This window comes from Aotus nancymaae, unplaced genomic scaffold (genome assembly GCF_030222135.1).
Source record: "Aotus nancymaae isolate 86718 unplaced genomic scaffold, 86718_ANA_hifiasm-v0.15.2.pri h1tg000057l, whole genome shotgun sequence".
NCBI classification, from domain to species: domain Eukaryota; kingdom Metazoa; phylum Chordata; class Mammalia; order Primates; family Aotidae; genus Aotus; species Aotus nancymaae.
The window spans coordinates 27,386,852-27,413,184 of record NW_026988471.1 but is presented as its reverse complement, the minus strand read 5'-3'; the positions used below and the strand labels follow the sequence as shown (position 1 = coordinate 27,413,184).

The window sequence follows — 26,333 nt, the reverse complement described above, 5'->3', positions numbered from 1 at the left end:
GGAGGGATTGGGAGGGGGTCAAAAGAGAAAAGAAAAGTGAAAGGGGGAGGCAGAGATGCCCTGATGTCCTCCCAGAAGCCCACCTCACAGTTTTGCAGAAAGAGATTCTAAGCAAGCAGAAAGAAGTTCCCAGCTCCCCCAGCACCCCGCCACCCCCACCAGGAGCAAAACCAACTTTACTCACGAGGGCCAAAGGTAGAGAGGAACAGAAGAAAAAGGAGAGATGGGAAGACAGAATAAACCAACCATCAGAGGCTCTTCAATCTTAATTCATTTTATTCTACAAAATGCTACTCAACTGAAAGTGGAAAAGCCAACCCCCCACCCCCCAAAAAATCGCAAAGGAAAGAAGTTTTAATATGTTCTTTCTTCCATAGCAGCAAGCTTTTTCTAACAAGCTTTCTTTAGTGCAAATACTGTAGGCTCGTATTACATACAGTAAAACAACAAAGTGACAACAGCAACAGCACACCACCAGAAAGGTTTCCGAACAGAGCTACTCCTCAATTTTCAAAACTACACAAAGATTTTGAGCTTGCGGTTCTGCCTGGAAGGTCTATTTAGGAGACTCCAATGGGACCATGTCACCATTGCTTTAAAAAAGAAAAAGGTGCCCAGAAATGTAATTAAATTCCCCATAGAGCTACATGAACCATGTACAACTTGTTTCTCTCCAGGGTCTTACAGCTGACTTCACTCCATGTCATTGACGTATCTCAAATACAGATGCGCAAAGCTTATTTTCTACTATACACGAAAATGCTATACATATATACACATCTCCAAGGCAGAAAAGACACCCTGATACCCTACTCTTTATACAAAATCAAATGTTTTCTTCCTGGAAATCAAGTAAACACAAACTAAAATAAATGGAATAAACTTTTAATTATACAGAGGAAGTAATTTTTGAGGATCAGGACAGGATCTTCCACTGTGTTCTCTTACAATGTACATGTCTTGGCGACCACTGTCCCCAGAGGAATGACAACCCACTTTTAAAAATAGAACCTTTTTATACAGTTTACACAGCACAAGTCACAAATCACTTTAGAAACAAAAATACATTATCCTAAATTTTTTAAAAAAGGAAGCGAGAAGAGAGAGAGGAACGGAGTATTTTAATGCTATCAGTTTCTATTCAGGCTTGATACAACATAAAGAAGATGTAAACATTTAAAATAAATAATAAAATAAATGTCCATTTCTTCTCCCCCTCCCTTTCCCATAACCCTCTCAAAATTCGATCCAGCCCTCCTGAACATGTCATCAAGCATTGGATAAATTAAACCCCTTGGTTGATGTATGGTCAAAACACTAGAAGCGTAAGAAGATGCCAGATTCGTAGTGGGATGACTGGGTTTCCTCTTAAGAAGCTACAGAACATGGGCACACCTGGAAATGTACACACACATGCGCACACACACACGTGCACACAAACACAGCCCAACCTGTCAATAAATAGTGAGATGCTGGCTTTTAAGATGAATGCCAAAACAACTCAACAAGCAGAAGGTAGCAAAGACCCCTTAAGTTTTTAAAAGAAAGCTCCACACACCACATATCCTATTGGTCCCCAAATTCTCTAAGGACTCGGGTTACCCCTCGGACCATCAGAGGAGTGCACAGGAGCACATGGTGGGGTAGAAGAAGTATGGAGGTGGGAGAATATTGCAGGGGTAAGTCCTTGAGAACAAACATGAGACTGAAGGCAATCTTACCTTGCATCTTTGAAGGCAGATCTCACCTCCGAGCGCTGCTGTTTATCCATTACTCAGGGGCCTTTTATAAAGAGATGTCCTCATCTCTTAGTCTCATCCTAAAGAGGATATATATAAAAGCTCCTAACACAGTGTCTGGCACATAGTAAGTATATCCTTTTCCTTCCTAAAGGGGGCACAAAGATGTCTGATCAGGGAAGGAAATCAACGTGAAAGTTAAATGGTGAGATTGCATTTGCACTGTTGGTCCGTCAAGGAAAAGAGATTAAAAAAAAGTCCTAGTGCTTCAGAGTTCAACCACCCTCACACTTGGAATCAAGCTAGAGCAGAGGGAGACTCCTTTCCCCAAAGACTGAGAAAGAGAAGCAGCAGCCCCAGGTGGCTCTTGACTTTGAGATGCTTGTGCGACACACCTGGACCCCAACACAGGCAGAATGATGTTTGACTCCTTCTGAAAACTTCCCCAATGAATTATCGGCTTGGAGCCGGCTCTAGCAATTTCCTAAGCTTCAGCTGGGATCTCCTCTCCTTTCTGTGTCAGCAGCTTCCACATTCACCTGGCCAGGGAGAGGACTACTCCCAGAAAGATCGGCCAGGAGGTCAAGAGGACCCTGTGTTTTACACGAGCTGATCAAAGAGTGCCTGCCATGTGCCCTCCCACATCTGCCTGCAGCTCAACCTGAGTCCACATCAGCTGCCTCTAGAGTGGGGCCATGGGAAGCACAGAAGTTCCTAACCCAAGCACAAAGACAGCCCCATTGCAGCTGTTCCATAGCTGGAGCCACGGAGGTGCCTGGCGATTCTGAAGCAACGGTGTGTGTGTGTATAAGAGAGAGAACTGAGAGGGCAAGCCATAAGGAAGTAAACTCAGGATATGCTGACTTAGATGTGAATATTCAGTCTTCCCCAAATCAAATCACCTCTGGCTTTGGGGAAGCCAAACAACCTCCTACGACAAACCTGGGGGTCTTCAGAGGGAACGTAGCTCAGAGGCCCCTTACAGTCCTGTGGGTTGGCTGGTGCTTTGCCTTCTGCTGGTCCCGACACCAACACAGCTTGAAATCTGAACTGAAGCCAAGCTGTGTCTCAGGAATTTGTCCAGCCTGGCCACGAATCAAGCTGCGACCTGCACTGTGATCTTTGCTGTGCAAAGTGGGGAGTAAGGGGGCTTTTAGAAATAAAAGACAAGAAAGCAGCTTCATTTAAGAAATACCTATATGCACAAAAAAGAAAATAGCTCCCACTTGGCTACAAATGCCACTTGAGATGATTACACCTGTGAGAACTGAGAGCACCCCAGTTTTCTTTGCCCATCTCCTGCTACTCCTGGCTCATTCTGCTGCTTCGATTAATCTGAAGCCAGAAACCCAACTGCCCAAGCTTCTTAGAAGCGTCCCTTCCAGAGCCCCTGCGAAATCTGGAGGGGGAGCATCACAGCCAAGGGATACAGGAATAACATTTTTAAAGTATTTGAACAAAATCCTTTTTCTTTGAAACTCTGCTTTCTGCATCACTTGTACATGTCACTTCCAGTCCTACTGGGCCATGTACTTTAAAAAGCATACAGATGTTCTGCTCCGTGTGTCTACTGCATGGAAGCGGGTAATGTTCATGAAATAATGACCAGCATGCGTGGACTCCACGTGCGAGGGAACAGCTGTGTGAACGTGTCACTGCTTTCTCCACAGAGGAACTTAATTAGTCTATCTTTCAAACGAGGATACCGTGATCTCTAGAGCTGAATCCCCAGCAGCGGAATCTCTGCAGAGCACAAGCCCCGGAGAGGCTGCTTCTGGCCAGGAGCTACTCCCCCGACTCCTGTCAAGGCCCTGCTGGACCAGAAACTCGGCAGGAGCCATACTCTGGGGAGAAAAGGCTCAGAGGGCTGGGTGGCAGGAACCCCACTGAGCTGCGCTCCTACTGGAGGTCAGGGGGACCCTTCTCCAACCCCGTGAAAGGGGACAGCTCTCCCGCAGTCAGAAGCAAAGCATCCTGTCTCCAATTCCAGCAGCCGGAAAGAGTCCACAGACAACCAGGAACAGCGCATGAGCCACAGCAACAGCGACAGCTTGGCACAGCTGCTCACAGCTTGCTCGCTGCCTGGGCCAGAAGAGCACACTGGGGTGGGGGCAGGGGAGTGTAAAAGAGAAAGCACTTGAGCCAGCAGGTGGCAGATGACCACAGAGGGCAGGACAGGCCCAGCACCCTGCGGTGAGGCGGGTGCTGGGGCAGTGGCTGCTGCAGATGCCACTGCAGATGCCACTCCAGTGACAGCCTCCCGCCTCCCTCCCCTGCTTCTCCATCCATGGCAAATGCTCCTTTGAGGCTTCGGGAGGGGCTGCCTGGCAGCAATCTGGGGAAGGTCCAGGCCCATGCTCATTAAATCTCTGTGGGTGGCGTCACCCTGAGAGCCAGGGTGGGAGAGAGGCAGAACCAGGCAGGGACTTGGAGTATAATGTACAGCTCCTAGGGAGGGGTGCCTCCCTGGTCTGGAGAGAAGGGTCCAGGGCAGAATGGCAAGGCAGTAATTACAGGAGACGCCCTACTCAAGACACCAGGTGAAGGGAAGCTGGCTAGGACACCTGTGTGGCTTTGTTGGCATTATTCCTAGCCTGGTAATTAGACATTCAGCAAACCCAACCTGTACCCCACTGTCTCACTCACACCCTGTCTTCTGGCCAAGCCGCTCCTCCAGAAGCCGTCTCCGAAGGTGGGCAGGAAGGGTCCTCTGAGCCTCCCCGTGATGGCAGCATCTCCTTGAGAGCTCAGGGAGCCCTGCTGGGGTTCTGGAGATGGTGCACTGGGAAGCACCAGGGTAGGGAAGGTTCTGTATTGCACTTTGTCCCCTTCTGGACAAGTCAGCCCCAGCAGAAGAGTCACCTGCTGCCCCATCTCCAGAAATGAAGAGCTTTAATATTCAGACCACCCAGATGAAATGTCATGGCAAATTTGATAAAAACCAAGAGGGACTGAAACTGACACTGGGGAGGGAAGGGGCAAAGTCGAGGGAAGGTGAAACCAAAAGGCACTGAGCATGCGTGGTGGGGCAGGGAAGGACACCATCACTCCAGAGACAGTATGGTAACAAAGGGACAGGAATGGTCCAGGCCAGCTTCAGGCTCTTCAGAAGCCGGAGAGATGTCCAAGTCCACCAAACCGAGTTCTCCAAGGCTTTTCAAGAAACAGGATTTGCTTGCAAGATGAATGAGGGAGGAGGTCCCATGGCTTCCAAGAGATCAACCCAAGTCTTCCAATACTCACTGCCAAGTCCCACCTGGTCCCCCAGAGCCAGGAAGCTCCCTGGCAGGTCCCCCTCTTGCCCTCACGGCCCTGGAGCGCTTGAAGGTGCTGGTCCCTGGGAAGGAGGAGCGAGGAGGACCCCCTCCCAAGCTGGGGAGGAAGGTGCGCTGGGTTACAGAGCCAGCAGAGTAGGGGAGTTCAAGGAGTCTGATGACTGGTCCCCACTGCTACTGCTTCTGCGGTGAGCCTTGGAGCAGGACTCGGAGGGTGACGCGGGCGACTCCTGCTCCAGGACGCTAGGGTAAGTGAAGACGAGGTTTGAGGTGCCTGGAGTGACAGCAGGCGTGGAGGTCACCACGATGGGGGTATGCAGGGGCTCTTCACCGTAGAAGCCCCCAGCAATGCTGATGGGCTTGATGACAGAGCGCTGGGCCTTGTCCAGCCCCGCTGACGAGGATGAGGGGCTGTCCTCTTCCAGGGGCTCCTGCTTCACCACCACAGCGCCCACCGCACCACCCCCACTGCGCATGGGTGGCAGCCCAGGGGCTGGCGGCGATCGGCGCTCCTCGGGGCTGATCTTGCACACAGGGCCGTGAGCCACCAACATGAACTCCAGCTTCTCCTTCTCCTTCTGCAGCTCAGCAATCTCCTTCTGCAGGCCCGACTTCTCCTCCTCCAGCTCCTCTGTCTCCTGCCAGGGAAAGAGAGGGATGTGAGGGACAGCAACCTGCTAGGGACCCTGCTGGGGGACAGTTCCAATCTAGGCAGGAAAGTGAATACCAGTAACGTCCTCAGACACTGTGAGAGCACACACCTAACCACAGACCCCACTGGTCTGAGTCACCTGGAGGCTCAAGATTCCTTTCATTTCCAAAGAAGGAGAGTTAGCTTTGAGAGGGTGCGCGATAACAACTGCAGCTGCCATAACACAGCACCTACTGTGCGCGAGGCACTGGGTTAAGCATTTCATAGGTCATCTCATTCAATCTTCCAGCAGTTTTTGGAAGAAGATGTTACCATCACCCCATTTTGCAGAGGAGGAAAATGAGGTTCAGAGGGGTTGTGTTAATTTTCCAAAGTCACAGAGCTAGCAGGTGGGGTAGCCCAGATTGGATTCCCATTGTATCTGACTCCAGAATCTACGTGCTACTACTATGTTCTATAGCCTTGGAGCCAGGACTGCCCCCTGGTACCCGAGGGGTGAGTACTGCAGAGATCTGTATGGAGAAGGGGCACAGAACGCAGCTCTGCGCAGCCCTCACCTTCTCTTCCTCCCAACCCCATGTCAGCCCAGCTGTGGATGGATCCACACTAAGCCCGAGGCTACAAGAGAGGGGAGACTGTGTCACGCACACTCCTGTATCCCCAGCGCCTAGAACAGTGTCTGGCTTCTAATAAGTGCTCAGCAAATCCCTGTGGGATCATCACAGCCTCTCCTCCCTTTTTTGGCTCCAATTTCTTTCTTTTTTTTTTTTTTTTCCCTTTTTTGAGACAGAGTCTCACTCTGTCTTGCCCAGGATGGAGTGCAGTGGCATGATCTTGCTCACTGCAGCCTCTGCCTCCTGGGTTCAAGCTATTCTCCTGTCTCAGCCTTCATAGTAGCTGGGACTACAGACGCCTGCCACTACACCTGGCTAATTTTGTATTTTTAGTAGAGATAGGGCTTCACTACGTTGGCCAGGCTGATCTTGAACTCCTGACCTCAGGTGAGCCACCCACCTCAGCCTCCCAAAGTGCTGGGATTACAGACATGAGCCACCGCGCCCAGCCTTTTGCTCTACTTTCTTAAGCACATATTTCAGGACTCCCAGAACCCTCAGAGAACATTCGGTTCAGCCACCATGCTTGACACAGAAGTAATGTGACAGCCTGAGAGGGCCTGTGAGGATGCCAGGGTCACCCCACAAGGACCTCACCCCACTTCTTTCATCCCCAGCCAGAGAAGCAGAAGCGAGCAAGTGCACCTGGAGGGGCCTCTGTGGGAGGGGAGAGGGTGTGTGTCAGCAGCCTCCCTCTGTTTTCCCTAACATGGATGGCTGTTCATCAGTGAGGAGATACAGGCAAGGGCTTCGTTAAGCAGAGTACAGCATAATCCGGAGTGAAAAAAAGTTTCCGTCTGTCTCAAGGGTCTGATGAACGTCATGAGCTTATGAGAGGCTTCCTGTGGAGGATGTGGCTCAGGGGCCTGGGTGGCTGGGCCAGAGGGCGGGGGAGGCAGGGGAGTAGGGTGTGAGGCTTCTAGGAGGAGAGGAAGAAAGGAGAGGGGCCTCGGGGGGCAGGACTATTCTCAGGCGGGTGGTAAGGAGCACCACGTGGGGCACAGCTCCTTGAAGTGCCAACCAGAGAAAGGGTAGTGGTGGGAGGGCTGGCTGAGGAAGTGGACTGTGGCTCTGCCTAGCCTGGGAATAAAGAATTCCCACTCATCCTCTCCGGCTCTCACACCTCCAGGGACATTACTACAGGCATCACAGAATTCACCCAATTCAATTCATTCAACACCCCAGCATGAGGGCTGCAGTACAGAAAGAGAAGCCTAAGCCAGTAGATGGTGCCTGGGAACATTAACTAAAGTGAGGGGATGGGCCAGGCGCAGTGGCTCACACCTGTGATCCCAGCATCTTGGGAGGCCAAGGTGGGCGGATCACCTGAGGTCGGGCAGATGATCTGAGGTCAGGAGTTTGAGACCAGCCTGGCCAATAGGTGAAACCCTGTGTCTACTAAAAATACAAAAATTAGCCAGGCATGGTGGTAGGCACCTGTAATCCCAGCTAGTTGCGAGGTTGAGGCAGGAGACTCACTTGAACCCAGGAGGCAGAGGTTGCAGTGAGCTGAGATCATGCCACTGCACCCCAGCCTGGGTGACGAGAACGAAACTCCATCTCAAAAAAATTATAATTAAAAAAAAAAAAGTGAGGGGGGGGATGTTTTCAAAGCCCCATCCTGGGCAGTCATGGTGAGGACCACCAACAGAGTCTCTCATCTCCACACTCTGAAAGCATTCCACCCAGGAGAGTCAACCCTGGCTCAGGCCCTCCACACAGCACACAGCCCTTCCTGGAGGGCTAGGCTCTGAAGGGAGTTACGTGACGTTGGTCAGGTCAAGCCTAAGACAGGGAAGGGCAGGGCTGTGGGCCCCCAGGCCTGGGCAATTAGGCAGCATGGGAGAGTGACTCACAAGGGCAGCATGCAGTGCCACGGCCGCCATGGCTCTGAGTTCATGATAGAGGCGGGGAACCCGCCTGCCCGTAAAGGAAATGAGAAAACCCCAAGAAAATACAACTCGGCTGCCACGTGACCCATCTCCATCAAGACCTCCCCCTGGCCCAACCAGAGTGCTTAGGCCCAGGCCACTCCTGACGGCAGCAGGCATGGGAGTAGCTGGAACCTTGGGAAGCAGCCCCGGACGGAGCAGGTCTGGATCTGCCCTGGCTCGCAGGGACCTGTGATACTGAAACCCTCTGCCATCCCTCACCCAGGAGCCACCACAGGTCCGTGAGCAGAGAACACTCAGGCATTGGGTAAAAAAAAGTGGCTAGACTCCCCCCAGAAGGTTGTTCATTTCTTCCCTCTGGGTCCTGGCTGGTGCTAAAGGCCACCTGCCTCCCTCTCTCTTTTTTTCAACTGGCACAATGCTGACCCATGTGTCCAAAGGAAGGAAAGCTCTATCTCCACTGACTCATCTGTAGTGTGCTTGTGGGTAAGCAGACAGCTGTGGGAGAGAGGATCAGGACCCCTGGGGCTCTCACTCCAGCCTATCCAGAGGTGCTCCCACCCAGAACTGTTCCTTACCGCCTGCAGCTTCTCCGTCAGCTCCCGGCGTCGGTTCCGGCACTTGGCTGCAGCCAGCTTGTTCCTCTCCCTCCGGATGCGACGCTTCTCCTCCTCTTCAGGAGACAGCTAGAGGCCAAACCCAACGATCATGATTAGAACAGGGACAATGGTTCAAAGCATCATGATTAGAACAGGGCCAATTGTTCAGAGCATCGTGATTAGAACAGGGCCAATGGTTCAGAGCATTTCTTAAAAAACTATTTTAAGTAAGGCAAGAAGCCCTTCTGGAAATGGGGAGATGAGGAAGAAGGGTAAGAGGAGCATGGCTGGACTCAGAGGCCCCAGAACATGCGGCTCACTGATGTCTGGCAGCCTGGAAGGGCTCTTTGAGCTGAAAATCTGCCCCAGAAGGTGATGTCCATGTTTAAAGTCCATGTTTAAACAGGACAGCAATGGGTCAGGGATTCGCTGGCCCTGGCATGATGGTAGCACCTGTCACATCAGCCCTGATTCAGTGCCCAGGCCAGAGAGAAGGAGCTGGGGATGCTTCTCCAAGAGTCCCCTCCAGCTCCTGCCAGCCAGGTGTGACCCACCCACTTAAGCAGCTTCTTCCAAACCCTGGCTAATTACTCCTCCCATCACTTTGCCTGCTCTGCAAGCCTCATTATCCCTATTTGGTTAAGTAGCTGGGCCTGGAGTCCCCACACAGGTAAGAACCACCCAGGGGGGAATGTTATATTGCTGTTGGGAGGGCCAAGAGTGCTACTCCACTCCCGATTTCCTCTGCCAATCCCAGGGTGCCAGCTGCTCACAGTTCAACTCCAAGTACTCCCCCACATGCCTGGTGCAGTGCTAGGTTGGACAGGACATGCAAAAGGAAGAGGAGCCCCCAGCAGGTATAATCCTGCTGCCCACCATACCCATCCACTCAACAAGTGAGCACCTGCTTCCATGTGCAAGATACAGTTCTAGGGGCTTAGGATTTATCTGCAAACCAAACAAAGGAAGACTCCCCTGCAAAGAGCTTAGGGTCTACATTTTTCCAATGAGATGGTTAGGAACTTGTCTCTCATGCCAGAGGACATGAACTCCGCTCTATTGAGCAGGGCCAATGCTCTGGTTACATAGAGCCTTGCAGAGCTGTGACCCCAATGCCTCTCTCAGGCAGAGGTGACACAAGGAGCCAGCTGTGGGCCAAAGCAGAAAGCAATGCCAAGGGAAAGACCACCCATTCAGTTATCAGACATTGATACCTACTAAGGTATCAAGGTGTGCATCAGACTGCACACCTACTAAGTGCCTGGTGCTATTCTGGGGGCTTAGAAGATCTCAAGGAGAATAAGACCTGGGTCATCTCTCACGGGACACCTGGGGGCAAAGTCAAAGCTGCTTTTGTAGGAGGAGGAAGAAGTTGTCCCATGGGGGGATACTGCCTGGACTTTGGGTCACCTCATGAAGGAAACAGCCACTGTTCTAGTTGAAACCAAGTCAGAGTCCCACGATGCTCCCTCTAACCCTGGAGGTCTGTTGCTGTGATGTTCTGAACGGCCAAGAGAGGACAATCATCACAGCACCAGAGAGGACAATCCCATGCCTTTCATGCAGAGGGGAGGCCACAGCCCAGCTGAGGTCATGAGGCCACTTGGCCAAGGCCCTGGATACTTGCTGCTCCTAAACCTGTCTTCACAAGCCCGGCAGAGCTGCCAAGAAAACCTTATGGCACTGCTGCAGGCCTGGGTTTAGGGCTTACCACTGAAAGGGCCACCAGGGCTCCCTGTAAGGCCCAGGAAGCCCCCTAGATCCCTCGCTAATGAGAGGCAGAAAAGAAGGAGGCTGACCTTGACCCCACTCCAAGCCTTCCTCCCTGCTTGGCTGCTTCTGGACAACTTTTGGCCTCCTGATTGACCTAGAAGTCTCTCCCCTGACTGGTGAGGTGTGGGGCAACTCGTGGGAGCTGTCGACATAGGAAGTGATCAAGGCCAGTGAGATCAACATGGTTCCAGCTTGAGTGTGTCAGCACCACCACGTACCCACCCACAAGCCACACACCCCTCTCCTCCCCACCTGCTCAGCGTCGCTGCCATGGGGCACAGAGGGAGCCTCCCAGGCAGGCTCCAGACAAGGCCTATGAGGCATCAGGTCGGCTCCGGGGACAGGCTCCTCCCTAGCGGGGCAGCTTGGGGAGGTTGGGGACGGCTGGAGTAAGCTTCAGAGCAAAGCCTTGAGGGCTGGGAACCCAAATAGCCAAGGTTCTAGGCTGCTACTGCCCAGGCTTCCTCAAAGCTGCCGGGTGACTGAGTGAATTCCCAACTGATGTGGGATAAAATGCTCCTTGTTCTCTCCCTGCCTCTCAAAAAAGGAAGGAAATTCTCCAGACAGAGTGTATGAGGCACGCCTAGTGGTGTGGTGGGAAAACCACAGGGCTGAAGGTCAGGAGAAGTGGGTTCCAGTGCTGGCTCTGCTACTAACTCACCGTGTGACTCTAATAGAGCCCTTTGCCTTTCTGGGTCTCAGTTTCCTTATCTATAAAATGGGTATAAAGGGGAAATGAGAAAAGATGGTCTCCAAAGTCCCTTCTGGATATAAATTTCTAAATTTGGTGTAAGGTAGGCCCAGAAGAGAATGGAGAGCATGGCTAGGCATGGTGGCTCATGCCTGTAATCCCAGCACTTTGGGAGGATGAGGTGGGCTGATCACCAGATGTCAGGATTTCGAGAACCAGCCTGGTCAACATGGCAAAACCCCGTCAAAAGTACAAAAAAATTAGCCAGGCATGGTGGTGCATGCCTGTAATCCCAGCTACTCAGGAGGCTGAGGCAGGAGAATTGCTTGAACCAGGGTGGTGGAGGTTGCAGTGAGCCAAGATTGCACCACTGCACTCCAGCCTGGGAGACAGAGCAGAACTCTGTCTCAAAAAAAAAAAAAAAAGGCCGGGCACTGTGGCTTACGCCTATAATCCCAGCACTTTGGGAGGCTGAGGTGAGGGGTCACGAGGTTAAGAGATCAAGACCATCCTGGTCAACAAGGTGAAACCCTGTCTCTACTAAAAATACAAAAAAATTAGCTGGGCATGGTGGTGCACACCTGTAGTCCCAGCTACTTGGGAGGCTGAGGCAGGAGAATTGCTTGAACCCAGGAGGTGGAAGTTGCAGTGAGCCGAGATCATGCCATTGCACTCCAGCCTGGGTAACAAGAGCGAAACTCCATCTCAAAAAAAAAAAAAAAAAGAACAGAGAGCATTCAGCACATCCTCAGGCTTTGTGGTCCTGCTAGCCCCAAAGAGTCCCTGCCAAGCCTGGCTCTCACTCAGGATCACTTATGTCCCAGGAGAGTCCAGCTCATCGGTGACTGTAAGGCTTTGTACCTTGGACTCCCTGAAGGAAGCGTATTTATGAAGGACATTATAAGCATGGCTACATGCAATATTTACAACTGCAGTTATGGAAAGCAACTGTGAGGAGGATACTGGCCACTTGCTCCAGAAGCAGAAGTGCAACATGCAACTGAATCTATTACAGTGTAGCAGACACACCTCCCCAAGTGGCTCTGCACTGTGGTTCTGCCATTAACAGAACAAACCAACAAGGAGTGGACAAGACCCAGGTCTGTCCTCAGAGGAGCAGAGCTCCTGAGAAAGCCTACAGTTCCCAGAATGGTGATCCCTGTAATTCCACTTATTCTGGGGTCTGGATCTACCATGACCCACGGGAAACCATGTGACACTGTGGCCCACGGATCACAGAGTGAAGATGGACAGCGGCTGAAATGGGCAAGTGTTCTGATGCTGTCACTGGAATAGTTTTCCAGGATAACATTCCATTTGAAAAAGGGATTCCACTGCTAAAGTATTTTCTCTTCCCTGGGCTCGGGGTGGCATAGCCTTGGAGAAAGAACACTGCACAGGAGGTCCAGCGAACTGGGATCCAGCCCATACTTCCCCACTCACTGGAAGTGACCACAGGCAGTTATGTCTGGCCCTTGCTTGTACCATCTGAGATGGGGGACAGATGGGGCTCTCTGAAGGCTTTAATCCATTCTTTCTGGAATTACGCATGATTCTGATTTCCCTTTCCAGGACCAGGGGACCTGGCACTGCCCTGCCTCACTGTTGATCCAGGCAACGAGCCTCTTGAGTACCGGGTAGGTGCTGCCTAAATAGCAGAGCACCACCCCTCATTTTCTGGCTTCCCTCCCCAGCCAGGTTAATTCCTTCTCAAAGCTGATCCCCTTGAGGAGAAAAGGGCTGATATCTCGCCTCCCCTGCCTCATCCTCCCGTCAGCTCACGCTGCTGAACAGACTCCTAAGGCCAGAGTTACCGCACTGCTGGAACGTGCATTCCAGGCCTTGTAATGTGCTCCTGCCCTGAGCACACTGAGGAGGAATGGGAAGCCATGTGGGCAGTGCCGGCCCAGAGCCTGACCCCAGAGGTCTGCACTAGACCAGCTAAGGGCTCATTCTAAAAAGCTCACAGCCAGGGTTCATTGGCTGCTTGTCCCATGGCCCTTCTGCCAAGGATCAGAGAAGGATCCTGCTATGGGCAGGTCATAATAGTCCTTCCCATCTGTAGCCAAGTCCTGGCTGGCAGGGACTGTGGTCCCCATTTTGTGGCTGAGAAACTGAGACTCAGAGATTCTTTTTTTTTTTTTTCTTTTTTGTGGAGAATGGGGTCTTGCTCTATTGCCCAGGCAGGTCTGGAACTCCTAGGCTCAAGCTATCCTCCCACCTCTGCCTCCCTAAGAGCTGGGATTACAGGTGTGAGCCACCACGCCCAGTGAGTCTCAGAGATTCTAAGGAACACAAGCGAGATGACAGAGCCAGCCTGACTCTCGGTTCCCCAGCTCTGCCTCCAGTGATGGGGATGACGTGCTCTTCAGCCCCTGGTTCCCTTGTCTCCTCCGCTCTCAGAACATTAACCCTGCTCCCTACCAGTCTGCAGAAAAACGTTTTGTGTTTCTGGGGCTCTGACAGCCACTGACATGGCTCCTTCCCGCTGGTCTGAGCTGTACCTGCTCATCTCTCCTCCTGCGTCCCACAGTGGTGCCAATGGTCTTGATCACGCCGGGTCTTGGGAGGGCCATGTGCCCAGGGACAGAGGCCAGGCCCGGCAGGGGGCTGTAGGGGTGCGAGCGAGGGTATGGGTTGGACATGGAGGTGATCACTGTGGGCTGCACCATCCACTGCAGGTCCTGGCTGGTCGTGATGGCATTGATGGTAGGGATGAAGGCACTGCCTGAGCCAGGCATATCTACCCGGAATTTCTGAAATGAGGAAAACAATACAATTGAGCCAATACATACTAAGCTGAACAGGAGACTTAATGATAACTGAACAGAGCCGAGGTAAAAACCAACACAGAGCAGGTCAGTGTTTGGAGGGCAAGGTCAGGACCCCAGGTGGGCCTGGATAATTCCTGTGCATCCAAGAGTCAAGCGGGGAATCTTAACTATTCCTGGGGCTTCACATCGGAGCTGCTCCCTGACTGGGTCCTGAGAACTCCATCCCCAGGTGGCTCAGTAAGGATACTGTCAAATCCCAAATGACTTCCAAGACAGACATGGTCCCCAACACTCACACTCGGCAGGCCCTCTTGGCAGCTCTCCAGGATATACATCTGCAGGATGTGGCACCTGGGTCTCTTAAGCCTCTGAGTCACCTACCAACTGTTTCTCAGGACACCTTGAAGAGATTTGCACACCAGTAGCTTTGGACCAACAAAGATCACCAAGAAAGCATCCTGTGTCTGCTTTTGTCACTTTCCAAAGAGGTTCAGGACAGGGCTATGATCCCATCAGTGCACAGCCAGGTCCATGAAAAGATGCCCTCTAACCCATGAGACCAACAAGTAGCGGCATTTGCAGCCAGATGTCCCTTGCTGTCCTTGTCCCTCCTCCCTTCCCGTCATCGGCATCTTGCTTGGGGCAGACCGGCTGAGTGTCTCTCTACACAGCTACACAGGCACTGATCTATGTTCACAGATGTTTCTGTGGGAAACTCTGGGGCTGCTAGCACAGAGTTTTCTCCCCGTCTCTTAATTTATGCCCAGACCACGTTGCAGAGCTCTCTGGAACATGCTGCAGGAAGCATTCTATTTAAAATATAAGATGATGACAGAGCATAAAAACTAAAATGGGCTGTGTTCCTTAGCAGTTGTTCTTGACCTTTCTCCAAGGCAGCTACTGGAAAGTGGAAGAAGCAGGGAGGAGAGAAGAGCCCCCCACTTCCAGCTTTTCAGAGGAAAGTCCCCCTAATGGAACCCAGGTGAACCTTCATCTTCAGATGATTCTTGTGTCCACATAAAGCTTCTCCAAGTAGTTTCTTCCCCACTTGGAAAGTGAGTGAAATGATGACAATAGCTAAGGCTTCTTGGGCACTTACTAAACGTCAGACACCATGTCTTACCTAGACTATCTCATTAATTCTTCCTCTGAGCGAAGAATGACCATTAGCTCCATTTTAAGGACAGAAATTTAGGCTTAGTGAGATTAAGTAACTTATCCAAGGCCACATTGCTAATAAGCAGCAGGGCCAGGATTCAAAGCCAGTTCAGCCTGACAAAGAGGCCAGAGCCCCTGAACACAGTGGTATATAAGCTCCTTTGCCATTGCTTCTTTCTTCCTCAAAATCCAGCCCTAAGTGCTGGTTATCCACCTCCACTGCCCTCAGATAAAGTGTCAGGTCATCCCCTATAGACCTTCCCTCTCACCAAGAAGGTCCCACAGATCTGTCTGGCCCGGAATGGAACCCCACTATCATTAGCATGGATGCTATAGTATCCCCCCTATGCCGGTTCAATCAGACCAACCAGGATAGAAGCATTCGCAGCAAAGCTGGTATGATTGTCTTTGCCCTGTCACAACACTGGGGTTCCTGCTGTGTAAATAATGTTTAGAGAACCCCACTGCAGCTGACAGAACTGGGGACCCCTTCTTGCTCAATTCCCTGCTATCTGCCTGACCCCAGTCTGTATGGTTGGAACAGCTGCCTCACCTCCCAGACCGCCCTGGGGGTCCCAGGCCAAGAGCATTCAGGGAAGAGAGCTGCCCAGCACAACGGATTCTGGGACTCTGGAGGACAGTTACCCAGCGCAATGGATCCTGGGGTTCGGGAGGAGAGCTGCCTAAAGCAGTAGGTTCTAGGATTCCGGAGGAAAGTTACCTAGTGCAATGGATCCTGAAGTTCGGGAGGAGAGCTGCCTAAAGAAATAGGTTCTGAGATTCCGGAGGAAAGTTACCCAGTGCAATGCATTCTAGGATTCCGGAGGAAAGTTACCCAGCGCAATGGATCCTGAGGTTCGGGAGGAGAGCTGCCCAGAGCAATGGGTTCTGGGATTCTGGAGGAATGTTACTCAACGCAATGCATTCTGGGATCGAGGACAGCTGCCAGAGCAATGGGTTCCGGGATTCTGGTGGAAAGTTACCCAGTGCAATGGATCCTGGGGTTCGGGAGGAGAGCTGCCTAAAGCAGTAGGTTCTGGGATTCCGGAGAAAAGTTACCCAGCGCAGTGGATCCCGGTGTTCGGGAGGAGAGCTGCCTAAAGCAATAGGTTCTGGGATTCCGGAGTAAAGTTACCCAGCACAATGCATTCTGGGATTCCGGAGGAAAACTGCCCGAGCAATGGGTTCTGGGATTCTGGAGGAACGTTATCCACCGCAATGCATTCTGGGATCAAGGACAGCCGCCAGAGCAATGGGTTCCGGGATTCTGGAGTAAAGTTACCCGGTACAATGGATTCTGGGATTCTGTGAGGAGAACTGCACAGGGTGACAGATTCTGAGCTGCATTTCTGAAGGCAAAGAAAAGTGGGCTTTATCAGGCACTGACTGAAAAGTAGCAGGTGTGTGCATGTGGAGGAGGGAAGGGTGCAGTGAGCAGGAAAGCATCCAAGTGGGAAATGATCTTCAAGGAGGAAAAATGGCCAACTGGGGCTGGGCTGTGAGTAGGCAGAGTCGTGAGAACAGCGGGCATGGCTGAGTGTGTGTAGAAGCACCACGTCCCAGACAGCTATTTTCTCCTGGGCTGCTGGATGGGAGGGGCGGAGTCAGCACTGCACTTAGGGTCAGGAGGCTTGGAGTTGAGGCCTGGCTTAGCCATTGAATGCTTTGCCCTGGGCTCAGAGGACTCAATTCCATGGATGTGAAGGGGAATACTCATCACACTCACTGTACTGTCATGAGGATTAAATGAGTAGCTACTTGTAATCACAGGCTATAAAAGCACACCAGTGGTTCTCAACCCTGGCTACACAGAATATTCCAAGGAGCTTGTTAAAAACCACCAATGTCAGAGCGTCACCATTTAAAGTCCAAAATAATTGGTTTGGGGCAGGCATCTGATAAGGTTTTCTTTTCTTTTTTATTATTATTTTTTTTAACTCCGATGAGATTCTGAGAAACATTGCTCCAAACAAATGGAAGGTCATCACCACCACCACCATGACATATGCCTGTGTACTCTGCACAGGTGGCTCTGGGAAGAAGTGCCAGCTTCCCACTCCCGGGAAGCACCCAACTTTCAAACTCCATTTCTCTCCCCAAGCCAGGTTCTGGGTTTGAAATGCACCTGAGGCATCCAGCACAATGGTTTAATATGACCCCCTCCTCCATGGGGAAGCTGTCAGCTTTCCTTTTAGGAAAGCACCTAAGAAAGTCACTCCTCATTCCAACAAATAAAAGTGCTCCAGTTTAAGGCTTGGGGAACCCAGCAGAAACCCTGAAGCAAAGCTGAGAGACTAAGATCCCTTGGGAATAAGTGCATGCCTATTAGCCCCTCTCAGGCCTTCCAGTCCACCCGCTGTGGAGGGCAGGTCCATGGTATGTGCTCCCCGGTATACATCAGCCAGATTCCTTGCAGCAATGGCTTGGTCTAGACAAAACGAGACAGCAATAAAAACCAGGCAGGAGGTAATGACTGCCTCTGAAACGCATGTACACCTTGTTTCAGACAGGAGGTAAGGCCATCTGGATCATACACTGGCTCTAAACTGCAAGGAAAACAATGTCCCATCCCCAGAGGGGCCCAGGGCTCTGATAAAGAAGGCTTTTGTCTCCAAGAGGAGCCTCTCTGGGAGACACACACAAGTTTCAATTAGATCTGGCAGATGGGCCTTGTCTCAACTCCCAACATGTTATTCAGAAACGTGTTATTCAGACACTGGGGTAGGAGAGAAGAGGTGAAGTTAGGAGTTTGTGGTCCCAGAAGTTAGCCTGGCATTCTTCTATGCCAATAGACCCAAGAATCAGCCAAATGTCACACTGGAGATAAATCATGGTTCTCTATGAATGAGTTAACATTAAACACAAACCAAGACAGAACTGCTCGGCTGTGGGCTACAGGGGAGTTTCAGACCTGCTGCAGTGCCAGGAGTGTGCTGGGAGTGATGGGATGGCGCAAGGGAACCCAGAACCTCACTTGGCTCCTGGTGGCTCTGCAGCCAATATGTCCTCCTCGAGAACACAGTGAAGATGCTGAATGCCTGTGTAGCATTCCAGCCTGGCAAAGCCTCCAAATATTTAACCATGTCACCCTGTCAACTTCTGGGTGGGCAAGAATGCCTATAAAAGGATACAGTAGTCCCCATCCACCTCCTAGAGCAGAGTCTAGCAAACTTTTGCTGTGAAGGGTCAGACAGCAAATATTTTGGTTTTATGGGCTACACAGTCTTGGCTTTAACTCAGTTCTGCCACTGCAGTGCCAAGGCAGCCCTAGATAACGTGTCAACAAGTAGGCATGACTGTGTTCCACTGAATTTTATTTAGAAAAATACTCAGGCCATAGTTTGCCAACAAGAGGTTCATTCTCATCTCTCACGCTCAGATTGGAGGGAAAAGAATACAGACAGGAAATAAGAAAGCAAAAAATCAGAACTGACATATTCCTCTAACCCAGGTAGCCGAGGAGATGGGCTCTCACTCATTAGCTCGAATCTCCAGACCCTAAGCCGAAGTTCAAGCCCTTACAAGCCTTGTGGTCTTCAGGCGTGGAAACCCCCATCACCCTGCTGCACCCTGTTGTGAGGGTGCCATGGGGCTGCTTAGAAAGTATGTGTGTGCTCCTTCCGCTACCAATGAGAAAGACGGCTGAGAACACAGACCCTCTAGGGCCACCAAACTTCAGCAGGTCAGAGAAGTGCCCCAGCCTAATTGTTGCTGATTTGGGAAAACTGCCTCGTAAGACTCTAGGGCAGAGCCTTGGCTTCAGCCCCGAATCCATGGCTTTTTGCTGGCAGGTACTGGAACTAGGGTTTGGGCCCCTACAGGCCTGGACGGGGCCAAGGGCTTAGCCCAGAGACTCCTGAGTGGGCAGAAGTGGTATGTGAGATGGGAGTCAGGGTTGGGGTTCTTGGCCCAGCCTCGTAGCCAGGCAATTCTCTATCAGATGGATTCTTGTCTGGGTTATCAAGTATTCAAGCTGTGAAGTCCTGTGGACTCTGGGACCTGCCTCACCAGGCAAGCAGGTATGATTGAGTGTATCTAGGAAAGGACTGGGTTCTCTCCCTTAAAGAACGCTTTCTTTAGATTCCCAAGATGGAAAAGGGAAAATTCCAACATCCCAGAAGATTAGCTCCAGAGGAGAGCAAAGGATAAGGGCACATGCTCTCATATTTCCCATCACATCCCCACTGGGGCCCTGTTTAACGCAAATGCTCTGTATTTATACTGAACTTGGGCTGTTCCCCGAAGCCTTCCACAGGGAATTTAACCAGTCTTCACAGGTTCCTTGTTGAACATCACTTTGACCTCTGACCTTTCATTCCTCTCTGAAGAAATGCCACTATGTCACTATGGAAACTGTTGCTAATATGTCATGATTTCCCAGAGTGTTATAGTATACAAATGCTCTCTCAGATGACTCGCCTCTTCAACCTCCAGGCTTTCCTGGGTTCCCTTGAAAGAGTTACTCTACACCTGGCTGCCTGCTGCGGGGAAGAGAAGCAGAGAAGAAAAGAAACAGAAAGAGAAGGGAGCCCTCGCCCAGGTTCCCAGCTGTTTCCCTGCCAGGGCTCTTCTGACCAGAAGCCCCTCTCCAAAGCATTGGGGAATTCACTCCACTATTCTGCAGGCCCCTTTTGTAGCCCCCACAGCTCCTCAGCAGCTCTGCACTCCATGGAAAGAACATGTCCTCTCATCTTCCCTTAGAGCCACAGGAAGGTGAGCCTAGGAAAGTCTCAATGCCACAGGACAGGGACAGGGACAGGGCCGAGGGACCAGGTGGGCCAGGCAAAACCTTACACCTTCCCTCTTTGGCCCAGGGAGCAGAGAAGGGATAGAATTACCAGATGGGGTTTGGAACAGATATATTTGCCTCAATCAGGGCAGCTGCTGTCATTTTGAAATACTGTGGCCACATACAACACAGATGAGACATATCCACAAAGTAATGATGCTATTTTTTTTCTTTGTTTAAACGAATAGACCAGAACATTCATCTCCTTAATTCTCACAGCCAGTATCTTTATTCCTATTTAACAAACGTGAAAAAAAAATCCAAGTTATTGACGGCAAAGGTGCCTGTTTTGGTGTCCTTTGTTGTGGGCATGCTGTCCCAGGTACACTCCTGAGGTCTGCAGGACGTGGGGTCACACCCTACTTTGGACCCAGCCTGATCACCCAGACTTTGTGTGTCACACTTGATTCCAAAGAGGCTTTTGGTAATTTCCAAATGTCAAATTCACCCTTCAAAAGACAAAGGTTTGTTAGCAGGAGGATTTTCAAAAGAATATGCTGAAAGCAACTGCAAAAGAGAGGGTACTGCAAAACCTTTCTGAGTCTGGGCATAGCCACAGCATTCAGATAAGCATTTAGTCTCCTCAAGGAAAAAACAAGGAAGGGGATGACAGTGATTTGGATGAATAAGTTCTGCTGTGTTTGTATTAAGATAGAAAAGAAAAACAAGTCTCCCAATTTTACCCTCACCTTAAATAATAAGACAGGCAGAAAAAGGTAGTGGAAATGCACTTAAGGTTTTGGATAGGAAAATTCAAATGCCACTCAGACAATGCATGACTGCTATTTCACCCCATTCCCTTTGATGAAAAAGTGAAGCTGACTTCCACCATCAAGAATCAGCGGAACAGACAAATTCTTGGGATAACATTCTGTTTGATCCTAATCTACAACATCTGTAAGATCAAGGAAAAAAAAAAAAGCACTCAGACCCTTAATCTGTGCCTGCCACGTTCCCACCAAGTGAACAAACCCCCTCCTAATACAAGCACGTAAGAAAACAAGCCTTGGGAATTAGAACAAATTGTGAAGGCACCCTAATGAACAGACAGACATCAAAATAGGAAAAGAAAAAAGCACTCCTTTTTCAAACAGGTTTTATTTAGAACCAAACAAAAAAGGAACTCAAAGTCAAGCGGTTGCCAGTTAACCACGGTTCAATATGTGGCAGTTATTTGTCCCTCATTAAAAAGAAAAAGCATCCTAAGAATTCCAAACTCACCAATTTAACACTCTCTGGGACTGGAAAAATACATTCCCAGGATAACTTTCCTAAAAATTTCCCGTAGAGGGCACTAGAGAGGTACGATTGAGGCTGACTTGGGAATCACAGTCATTTCTGGTAAAAGTTCTTTGATGTGAGGAATGTCCCAGTCTGGTACAGTTGGCAAAAGTTCACTCTGGGGAATTGTGTGTGTGTGTGTGTGTGTGTGTGTGTGTGTGTGTGTGTGTGTCCGTCTGTCTTGGGAAGGGGTGGTTGAGGAAGAAGAGTGCTAGTCTGGTATCCTTAATTCCAAAAAGGAAATATTCCCCTTGATTTATTTTCATAAGTTATCTGAGAAACAAATAGCAGCCCTGGAAAAGTTCTAGGTCTTGTTTTTGTTTTGTTTTTTCATTAAAAGGGGGCCCAGCTGATGAAAACAAGTTATGAAATGACCTATGTTTGTGTAACTGGCTGGATTGCGTAATGCTCAGGCCCTGAAACCGTAATAGTCAAGCTGCCAGGCAGGGCATATATCTGGGAGATGTTTTCCTAGGAAAGTTAGGAGAGAGAAAACAAAGGCAAAAAGAAAAATCCAAGAGGGGGAGGTGTGTGCAACGATTACTGACAAAACAAAATCACCAATGACCAACCTTTGAGATTAAAACTATAACTGGAACAGGAAATAGTTTTCATGCCTCAAGTTCCTGCCATATATAAGAACTGAAGCTATAACAAAGAGTCGTCTGCTCCCCTCCACCCCCCAAAGTCACTGGAGCTCATGGCCATGTGTTAAGATCCAGCTTCATGGAGCTAGAGGGGAAGGGAAAGCTCTGGGTTGAAGAACTGGCAGCAAACTGATGAGGACTATCGGATCCCCAAAACAGACACCTGAAAAAACAAAATTCACTTGCCCAAAGAAAAACCAGAGAACTGTCATATGGATGGGTGCACTGAGATGCCATAAAAGAGAAAGGCCCATCCACTGACTGCCAGGAAAGTCTCCCAGCGAAGGAAGCTGAGAGAAATAAAGTGATTACATGTTTTATCTGGTATGTAGTAAAGTTACCTTGAGCCCAAGATCGGGCAAGGTCATATAGCACAGACTTGTGACAAAAGCCTCTGAGGTCAGTCCTCAGGACCACAGAACAATTTTGTTCACAGTTGGAGCAATGACGGAAAAATCCACCCCGTTCCTCCTGGTCCCCCACCCAACCACCACCAGACCAAGGAGCGGACAAGCCAAGAAACTTGTCTAAATCAGCATTACCTTGCCAATCCCTCTGGTTTGAAAGGCGCTTCACACACTGCCAGGCCGAATGGGCAGGCGTCTATGCGAGAGCCCCATGCACTGGTTATTGCTAATTGCAAAATCCTCATGTGTTACAGCATGCTAGGAATTAACCAACAGCTGCTTTTTGCTTCGGTAATGAGGCCCTATTACACTCTGCTGGACTGAGTTCTCTTCCTTCTTCCTCACCCTGGTTTCCTGTCTGATTTTCTTCCAAAACAGGGAATTGCCTCCACTCAGATCCTGGGCTCAAAGCCCTAGTGACACAGATAATACAGTTGGGGCACCGATGTCCGGTCTGACTTCCCTCCAGGCCCCAGGGTCTATGCTAAGTCAGGCAGTAAGATTGCAATACTCCAACGATCACTGCCAAAGACACGTTAGGGAAAAGAACAGAGAAGAAATCAAAAGATCCCTTCCTGATTTCAGGGAGGAGGAGACGGGCGTTTGGGGTTTGTGGACCGGGAGAGGGAGGGAATGGGTATAGACTTCCACCTATTGCCTGCCTCATAATGTTTACATTGAATGCAAACCACCAACAGGGCTGGGATGCAAACATAATCAACAACTTTGCGATTTTAAACTCATCACCCTGGTGCTCAATGAACAGACTAGGCTGTCTACTGTGGATGCTTATAGGAGCACCAGGGGAGGCAGAGGGAAGAGAGAAAAGCCATTTTGGGGACTCACCAGATACAGGGAATCACTTTGGAACAAGGGATCCCTCATCAGATCCAAAAGAGACCCATGTTCCATAATATTTCCCAGCTGAGTCCACCCCTCCCTGGAAGCCCACCCAGCCCCTTCTAGAGGCCAAGGCCACCGCGTTAGGGAGCATCTCTTGCTGCAGCCAACTTTGCTAGACTCCACGGATGCTGACCACGGTGGGCTTCATGTTGTATTGTGTCTGCGTTAACCCAGCTCTCTAGAGACAGAGCGGGTGGAGGAGCTGCAGCAGAGGGCAGGCACGCCATCAGCAACCCCCTACCCCCAGCAGCACCTTCCTGGTATTTATAAACACACAGATTACACGCACAATCCCTCCAGTGCAAACCAGTCCGGCTGCTTTAGAAACAAGTTGTTTTCTGCTTCCAGAACCACCCAGGAGCCTGCGTGATGTCTCTTCCCCCACCCTACCCCCTCTTCTCTCTGCCGGCCTCCTTGCTCCAGGTACCCCCAGACCCTCAAGGTGCTCCTTCGTTCCTGGGGGAGGGGGGCAGTACAGGCTCCTGCCCCCGACCCTTAAAGAAGACGGGCAGACGGGCAGGCACGGGCACACAAGCGGCAGGAGCCAATCAAGGCTGGCTTCTTCCTTCCTGACCTTCGCACCTGATTCCCAGAGCGGCAGCCCTCGCCCTCACTCCAGTTACTTGAAGGAGTTCAACCATGTTTCTGGGTCCCCAACCCCTTTCAGAAAGGAGCTAAGACTGATGGAGGCCGGGGAGGAGAGGAAGAGGGCTTTCCTGAAGGAATACGGTCCCAGGATGTCCAGAGGTGCCAGTGGGTGCAAAGATTTTCTTGTCTGTCCACCACCCAGAGAGAAGGCGCGGGGGGTGGGGGAGTGGCGAAAGAGGGTAGTTATTGAAAGGAGGTAACAGACTCCTGGTAGGGGGCCTACAATTACAGGAGTTTGGCTGGGTAAAATATAATGGGGGGGAGGGTGTTGTCTCTTCAAGCCCACTCACCAGTCCCCTAGTTTAAAAGGGCAGGGGGGAAGGGCAGGACGAAAATCCAGAACTTACAACGGTGGCTGGTAGGTATTTTCTCGACAAGAAAAGGAAAAGAAAGCAAAAGAGGCAGTAGCAGCGAGAGGAGGGCAGGGGTCCGCCCGCGCCGCCAGGTGCACCGGGGCCCGCACCTACCTGCTGGCCGCCGCCGCCGCTAGGGTAGGACTCAGCGTGCGCAGGAGAGCCGCTGCTGCCCCGGGACGAGGTGTCAAAGTTCCCGGGATAATCCTGGTACATGATCCGCGGTGGGGGCCGGAGAGGAAACAGGGTGTTTTTCTTCCCCCGCCCTCGCCGCGGCCGCGCACCAACTGCTGCGCGCTCGGTCGTCCGCCGGCCGCGCCGCGGGCTCTGAGCTTCGCTCCTGGGTTTCTCCCCTCCGCAGCGGGCGAGGACAGGGAGGCGGCGACACCCCGAGAACTGCGTCCCCCGAGCGCCTCTTACGGCACTTCTTTCCGGCTCTGCGAGCGCCGCGGGAACAGTTGTCCACCCGGTCCCTCCCTCTAAAAAGTCGGCGCGTCTCTCGGTCCCTCCCCTGCGCGCGCCCTCCCGCCCCCGCGCGCAGCCGGAGCTCGGCCGGGACCCACGGCCCAATCAAAAATTGGAAATTAAAAAAGACTGGGAGCCCGGCGAGCCTGGCCTGCCAGCCCCAGGGACCCCCTCCCCCCCGATTTCAGACAGGGTCAAAAAGGCGGAAAGAAACGCTGTCCGCTGGGAGAAACTTCTGTTTCTTCCTTTTAGAAAAGGAGCCGGCGAATAAACTTCCCGTGGCCGACTCGCCGCCGGAGTTTCGGGGCGGCTCGGACACTTGACTAGGAGAAAGCGGCGTGCGCCTGTCCCAAGGACCCGAGTGCGCCAGGGAACAGCGGCCCGTGGGGTTGAAGCTGAGCTGGCGCTGAGAGGGACGCGGCCCCGCTCCCCGCTCCGGCGCCCGGACCTGCACTCCTTCCCTGGCGCCTGCTCCCGGACCGGCCCGCCTCGCCCGGCCGCGCCTCTGTCTCCCTCTTTCGGTCCCCGCCGAGCGCCGCTCGTTCGCTCGCTCGCTGGTTCGCTCCGAGCCCTAGCGCTCTGCCCGAGATGAGTCACTACAATGGCACGAGTTCAACTCCACACTCTTTATTCTCCAGCCCTGTACCATGTGGATTCACTCACGTCAACCCCAGACTCCACCTTGAGGGAGGAGCGCACGAGGAGGCGGGGGGAGGAGGCCGAGAGGAGGAAGAGGGGCGGGAGGGAAGGAGGCCGGCGCAGCGCTCCCCTCCAGGCTCCGGCTCCCAGCCGCGTTGACGCCAGCCGCGCACTCGGCGCAAGGAAGCCAGGCGGTGGCCCGGGCTAGAGCTGGCGGCCCGCACGGTTCGGGGGCGCAGAGGCAGCCTCGGCCCTCCCGAGCCCCCCGCTCACCCCCCGGGCCCAGCGCCCTTGGTCTGTTCCATTGGCGCACGTTGCCAAAGATGGTCATTTGCGTTAGAGGACGCGAGTGCGGGTTTCCTCGCTTTCGGGTGACGTGGAGGGAGAGGGATTCCCTCGCCAGCTCCCGAGTGCGCTGCGGCCTCTCCCCCGCCCTGGGAAGGGGCGCGGGGCGGGGCCCCGAGAGCGGCCGCGCGGGTCTCGGCTCCGGGTTTTAGAAAATAATCACAGCCCTGACGGCGAGACGGGCGGTTCGTTGCGGCGCCACCGGGAAGCCGGGAGCCCGGCGCGCAGAGTCGCTTGCAGGGAGGGCGCGGCTGCGCACGGTCGTAGGCGCCCTCCGCGGCGCCGCCGAGCGCAGCGGGCGCCCCGGGCGCGCAGGGTGCCCGCGCCGCCCTGCGGCCGAGTGTTTGCTGGGTGCGGCGCCGCCGGGCGGGGCTGGCCTGCCTATTTTTCCCTCCGTGGCGGGCTGCTTGCTGCTTCCCTTTTTTTGTTGTTGTTTTTCATTTTTTCGGTCGTCCAGTTAATTCGTTAGGAGTAGCCTTGAGGATGAAATTAACCAGTCAAGACATTCCGGCCGCCCTCTACGCGGGCAACTAGGACGCATCTAATAAGAGTAATCGGGCATTTATAAGCAAACTCGACTGTTACGAATTTAAAAAAAAAAAAAAAAGGTTGCCAGTGAGAGGGTGTGCCCCAACGTTGTCGTCTTCAGCTGTTTTGGAGCGAAGTTCAGGGCGCGGGTACCGGACTCT

General features: G+C 51.9%; 1 protein-coding gene across 3 annotated transcripts; it reads right to left on the bottom strand.

Moving 5' to 3' along the window:
- Positions 1 to 258: 258 nt before the first annotated feature.
- FOSL2 (FOS like 2, AP-1 transcription factor subunit) lies at positions 259 to 25,263 on the bottom strand. 3 transcript variants are annotated; one of them, XM_012475508.3, is made up of 4 exons: positions 24,310 to 25,263; positions 13,740 to 13,991; positions 8,751 to 8,858; positions 259 to 5,652 (listed from the first exon to the last, which is right to left on the bottom strand). In XM_012475508.3, the coding sequence occupies exons 1-4, from the start codon at positions 24,409 to 24,411 to the stop codon at positions 5,134 to 5,136; spliced, it is 981 nt and encodes a 326-aa protein (XP_012330931.1). In that variant the 5' UTR covers positions 24,412 to 25,263; the 3' UTR covers positions 259 to 5,133. The 3 variants fall into 3 exon arrangements, with proteins under 3 accessions (XP_012330931.1, XP_012330933.1, XP_012330932.1); XM_012475510.3 differs by having other exon boundaries at positions 4,874 to 5,652; positions 25,109 to 25,262; XM_012475509.3 differs by lacking the exon at positions 24,310 to 25,263 and adding an exon at positions 22,427 to 23,590 and having other exon boundaries at positions 4,874 to 5,652.
- Between the last annotated feature and the right edge of the window lie 1,070 nt (positions 25,264 to 26,333).

What these genes read in the sequence shown, in the direction of transcription:
- FOSL2 (XM_012475508.3), bottom strand. Translation starts at nt 24,411, where the DNA reads ATGTACCAGGATTATCCCGGGAACTTTGACACCTCGTCCCGGGGCAGC. An exon ending in GCGGCGGCGGCGGCCAGCAG is followed by an intron (nt 13,992 to 24,309) that starts GTAGGTGCGGGC and finishes TCCTCATTTCAG; the next exon opens with AAATTCCGGGTAGATATGCC. An exon ending in TGACGGAGAAGCTGCAGGCG is followed by an intron (nt 5,653 to 8,750) that starts GTAAGGAACAGT and finishes TTTCCCTGGCAG; the next exon opens with GAGACAGAGGAGCTGGAGGA.